We start from the raw sequence: 6,000 nt of genomic DNA on the forward strand, positions 1-6,000 counted from the left end.
ACGGTACTGGCTTAGCTATGACAGTGTAACTTTGGTGTCGACTGGTATAACGTTACTGTAAGTGAGCCAGGGTTGAGACGATAAATAAGCAATAGGCCTATCTGCAGTTAAAAGCTGTTTTGTTTAATTTCGCCAAATCTAACTTTAGGTTAAAAAGTTTAGGGGATCTATTTTTATACCTAGCTTTACCCTCTGCCTAAACTTTGTTCCTATTTTCAATGTGAACTCTACCTGCTCCGTTTTTTCACGTTTGGTTTGTTGTTATATGCTCTACATGTTTACCTATGTCTTTATGTTGTATCTGTATGTGCTATACAATATATGTTGTGTGTGTGTGTTAAGCCTAGTTCACACTACATGATTTTAAAACGTCGGGCTGAACTGTGCGTTCACACTACATGACTTGCTCTCTGAGAAATCAGGAGTGTTCAAGTTGTTGAGCTGTTCACACCACACGACACAGCGTAATTGATCCGCAACAGGAGGTAACGCACTACACGAGTTGACAACAACTCTGTCACCCAATGATTCTATCTAGTCTACAAATCTATCTGTCTAATGTCTATCTTGACGCGAAACAACACGCGCGCCAATACACAGCGAAGAACAACACAACACGCGAATATGGACGTCAGACATAAACCAGTGCTGCAAACTGTTTGCGCGATCATTTGCTCTGAGAAAAAAACGCAAAAAAATAAAAAATAAGAGAGTATGGGCGAAAGAGTGGATCTGCAAACGGGAAGAGCAGGTCTGTGCTACAGAGAGAGTTGGAGGTGAGTACAGTATGTTTATATCGGACATGTAGCTGCATGTTTATGTTTAGCTGACAGCAAAAATCACGTATTTACCCGGTGACCTCAACTCATGCCTTGCTGTGATTGGCTGTTGCTCATGACATCAGTGAGATTGAGTCGTGCGACAGCTCTGGATATCTAGCATGCTAGATATTTTTGTAGGCTCGGCGACGCGTCTGCGAGGCGTCTGCGAGGGTCTTTGATGCGTTGTTGGCTCTTTCATACTAACAGATTGGCGAGCGTTCATCGCCCGCTAATCCTCCGCGATTTGCACGCGATAACACCCTGACCTGTCGGCGAGCTCAACGATTTGCAAATCGGGCTTAAATCGGGCTTAAAATCATGTAGTGTGAACTAGGCTTTATATTATCTTGGGTCTGCAATGCAGTTGTGAGAAGGTGTTTGAGTGCATGTTACTCAGTTTATCTGTAAACAATCTTATGTTATGAATCTTACAAATTCACCTTCATCACAGTGTAACTGATAGTAACTGCAAACGTGTATTAATGAAGCTATTTATAGCTTTGCTTTATATTGAGTTTGATTCCGTTACGAGTAGGCTAAAATATTTTAAACTTTACCAGTATCGATATGCGAGCTTGATAGTGAGTAGGCTACTAACAGCCATGTTAATTGTTTATATTCATACTGATAAAGTTAGTTATTTTATTACTTGTGATTCTGACATGATATCACTACATCTGGTAAAGCTGGTAAACGCGTCCGACTCTTCCAGCTGAGCGAACGGCCGGGATTGCGCGTTCATTTGTTTTGGGGGCGTGGCTTTGGAAGGAGCCGAAAAGGGAGGGGGTGGGAGTTAATGGATTAATGAGCTGTGTTTATTGTAGTCCTGAGAGGACTAAAGACACTCGATTTTTATAATTTCTTTTCCGGAGTACTTACATTTTAATTATGCATTGATATGTAAAGACAGTTTAAACAAATTTGGAAAAAACGTATTTTTGTGGATTTCTACCTACAATACCTTTAATGCCTTAATTAAAAAAATGAGGAAAAATCCAACCTTTAAGGACACCAATTTTCTTTGTGAATGAATAATGTATCATAAATAAATAAATGAGTCAGGCAGATTTTTATTTTTAAATTTTATTTTTATTTTATTTTAAATATTTCATGGATCCAGGATACTATGCAGCCTGATAAAGTTCCCTTGGCCTTTGAAATTAAAATATCCCCACATCATCACACACCCTTCACCATACCTAAAGATTGGTATGGTTTTATTTCAGTTAGCCTAATAGCTGGTTTGATTTGCATTGAAAGATTATGGAAAGCAGGCTACCCCATGCCAATCGATAGGTATGGTGAAGGGTGTGTGATGATGTGGGTCTATTTTAATTCCAAAGGCCAAGGGAACTACATCAGGATGCATATTATCATGGATCCATGAAATAACTGGCCTTTAAAAATAAAAATCTGCCTGACTCTATGGGAGTTTAACATAGGGGGGTCCTGACTTATGCAACCTGTATTTTAAGGAAGAACATGTATTTATTTATTTATTTATTTATGATACATTATTCATACACAAAGAAAATTGGTGTCCTTAAAGGTTGTATTTTCCTCATTTTTCTAATTAAGGCATTAAGATCAATTTCCAAAAGATGATTTTTTATTCCTCTTTTTAGGCAACTTTAGCACGGGTGTCCTAACATATTCACATCACTGTACACAGTATATATAAGCCATTTAGATTTAAATAAGCTTGATCAAATACACACACACAAACACACACATACACATACATACACTTAATCTAAATGTGGACATTCACTTATTCATTTCATAGACTTCTATTGTTTGTACATAGAGTTATAAATACTATGACCTAACCCTAAAAAATCATTTTTTTTAACTAACTTTTTACTTTTTTATTTATTTATACCATTTTACAAATGAATATGTGCCTAAAGGGGGTTTTGGGGGAGGTTAGCTGTCTTCTGGGTACAAATGTGTCTCCAAAATATGGTTAAGTATAGGTAAGTAGGCACACATAGATCAGTAAGTCAGGAACAGAGGGGGAAAAGAGGTATTTTGATTTTCTGTTTGGAGTCAATAAAAGGGTAAAGGAGGAGAAGCCAGTGGCACAGGAAAAGAACAATGAGAGCATGTTTGTATTTGTGTAAGGGGGAAGTGAAAATGAGACATGAGAAATTAAAAGAATATTAAATTTACATTCCATATCAATTTAAAATGCCCTCAAAAAAGGGTATGTTTGTATTATGTGTGTGTGTTTGCTTGTTTATACATACCTTTGTCTGGTTTTGCTGAAAGCTTTAATAACAGCAGTTTTTCTTCTTGGAATTGTGGACTTCATCGTCTACAAATTAAAAGCAAACACAATTCCATACCAATTACAAATACACATCGCAACAACAACAAAAAAGGACAAAATCATCATTGGCAGCAGCAACAGAAGTACTAATAAATGAATAGAGAACTAAAAGAAATATGCTATAAAATAATTTGGTAACTATAGCAATTATCTGTTCATTGAGAGAAGAAAATTCACACCTTTCAGGCAAAATTGCAAAATAAGAATGCACAATATTAGTCTATTATTCTGGTTGAAGCATTAAAACATCCCTATTCAAAATTGCTAATGGAAATTCATAATTTTGAACAAATCCATAAGGATCCTAAAGACCAATAAAGATTTCCCCTAAGAATCAAAGATTTTATTACAAAGGGCCCAATATCAGATTACATCAGATTAGCTCACATAATGTTCCATAAAATAAAAAGATTTCTCAAGCTTTCATGTGTGTTAATATGAAAATGTTGAGTGTGTATCAGACACCGTATCCTAGTAAGCACATGTCAGCAAGACAGCTGTTAAAGATTTGAAAAGCACTGCATTCTAATTGTGACAGGGAATGTTTAGAAGACATACTGCAGATGAGCAGATGCTCTTATTTAGTTCCAAAACACAACAAATAGATAATATCTGAAAGACATGTACATGTGATGTTATCACACATGGGTCTGAATAAAAAAAACATATACATGCTGTATATTTGCACTGAAATAGCATCAATTACCCCCAGGAACTAGATTTTATTTAGGTACAGAATTTCATATTTAGATACGACTGACGAGTGATGTGAGTATTAGAAGATTAAATATGAGCTAAACGCATGCACTACCAATAAATGCATAACAGGTTTAAGTAAATGTCTCATGTATAGCTCACCTACCCTCAGTTTGAGGTCCGTTAAAGGACACCTCATGTAAATCATCTGCTGAACAAACTATTGCTACCTCTATGTAAATTCACCTTTTCCTCCACAGGCCTGGTCACCGGTCCACTTCTGGTAGATTGAAGGTTAGTGCAGTTTGAGAACTTCTGATGTGGACTCATTTTCATCCATCTTCCTCAATCGTCCTCGGCAAGGATGCTCTAAATCTCCTCATTCACAAAAAAGACGGGGAAAAAAGAAAGAAAGAAAACATGCATCAATTCCCATAAAGGAAAGGAGCTTGAACTGTCTTCGAGATTATATATTTATTTATTTTTTTCCTCATAAAATCATAAAATAAATTGTAAAGGGATTTGAATTTATCATCCAGAAGTTGTCTGGAACTTGGTGTGAGGAACTTTACCCACCCAACCCATCTCATGTCCCCCCACAACTTTTTCTCTTCTCTATAATTTTCATTACCATCCCCTTCCTTTCTCCCTCCCTCCTTTCTCATGGATCTCTCCTTTCTTCCCCCCTCTCTCTCTCTCTCTCTCTCTCTCTCTCTCTCTCACATTCTTTCAGTCTCACTCTCTAAATATGGACATGGAGGTTCAGTGTTCTGTTCCACATTCACTGAAGCTCCAAGGCCCCCCACTGGATGTTACCGTCACTACAGAAGATATCAAATGTAAGCGCAGCTTTGCAATCAGCAGCAATTCTGTATTTTAATGTTGCTTTCAAACAGCTCATGATGACAATGTTAACAGTCCAGCTTCACGCTGAACATTCATTGTAGAACTAATGGCCATCTCAAATGCAGTTTCACGGTACATGACCTAATTGGTGAACAAATCCCACCAAACAGCAGCTAAATTAGCCAGCTTTTTTTAAAACTGGATTATGTCAAGCAGCAATTACAGTTCCCTTTCGTTGTCACTCCGAGTTACGTCGGATGACGACGAATGGGGTTTCGCTTAGAAAGCCTATCAACTTCGAGTATTACAAAACGAGCCAATGGCAAGGAAATGCCATGGGTCTGCGGAATTTGCATGGCGTAACTCCGCCCCACCTCGTGGGTATAAAAGGAGGAAGCCGGCAGCAAGCAGATATGTTTTCACTTCGGAGCCAAGTGTATTCTTCTCTCCACAAGCCATCTCTGAATTGTCACCTTTACAAACGAGTACCTCGAGTGTTGGTGTGACGGCGATCTACGGCGAGAGCGTGCTTCCTGCTGATCTGTTGCAGTGGTCTGCCAGTCGGTGCGTTTCTCCCCGGGTGCTTCAACACTTGAGTTTTCTCTCACTAAAAGAGCTTACACGTGGCACGTCTTTTTAAAGATGTCTCGCCCATGTACTTCTGGTTGCGGCAGATTGGTATCGGACTCTGATGGGCACGAGCGTTGCATAGTATGTTTGGGCATTGATCATGCTAGAGCAGCCCTCGTGGATGACTCATGTTCTCTCTGTGGGAACATGACCATCGCGTCATTACGGTCGAGACTCCGTGAACTCGCAAGAGTGAGAGTCCCCTCATCCACCCCCCGTCCTGCGGCTGGTGGCCAGGGTGACCTGAGGGTTACGGTCTGGAACAAGGCGCCGACTATGTGTCCGCGACCCCAGCCCCCCTCTTCAATGACAGTGCCCGCTAGTGAACTGCTGATTCCCGCGGGTCTACCCTCTGGTGGCCCGCGTGCTTCAGTTGAAGCTACAGAGGAAGATGCCATGTCTGTTGCAGCATCACTAGGCGGGTTTGACTCTTCTGGAAGTGAGGGCTCGTCACAGCTGCCACCTTCCGGTGTGCATACGGCTGTGCTCGAGTCTGATCCGGAGATGACGGCCATGCTTTCCCGGGCAGCCGCGAGCATCGGACTTGAGTGGAGGCCTCCACCCTGTCCTGAGCGCTCGCGGCTGGACGATTGGTTTTTGGGTAAGGCCGCCGACCCTCGTCCTCGGCAAACCCCAATACCTTTCTTCCCAGATGTGCATGATGAGATCTCGAAG

The 6,000-nt window shown here is 40.3% G+C and overlaps 1 protein-coding gene across 1 annotated transcript in view; it reads right to left on the bottom strand.

Moving 5' to 3' along the window:
• Positions 1–4,668, bottom strand: part of arhgap20b (Rho GTPase activating protein 20b) — a 59,545-nt gene extending 54,877 nt beyond the window's left edge. Inside the window, exons 1-2 of the mRNA XM_077241224.1 lie at positions 4,096–4,668; positions 3,071–3,138 (exon numbers count right to left, since the gene is read on the bottom strand). Coding sequence (XP_077097339.1) covers positions 3,071–3,138; positions 4,096–4,185 — 158 coding nt within the window. The 5' untranslated portion in view covers positions 4,186–4,668. The remainder of the gene's footprint in view (positions 1–3,070; positions 3,139–4,095) is intronic.
• Positions 4,669–6,000: the final 1,332 nt, after the last annotated feature.

This window comes from Siphateles boraxobius, unplaced genomic scaffold (genome assembly GCF_051911475.1).
Source record: "Siphateles boraxobius isolate OS27281-9 unplaced genomic scaffold, OSU_SipBor_1 24, whole genome shotgun sequence".
Taxonomy (NCBI): domain Eukaryota; kingdom Metazoa; phylum Chordata; class Actinopteri; order Cypriniformes; family Leuciscidae; genus Siphateles; species Siphateles boraxobius.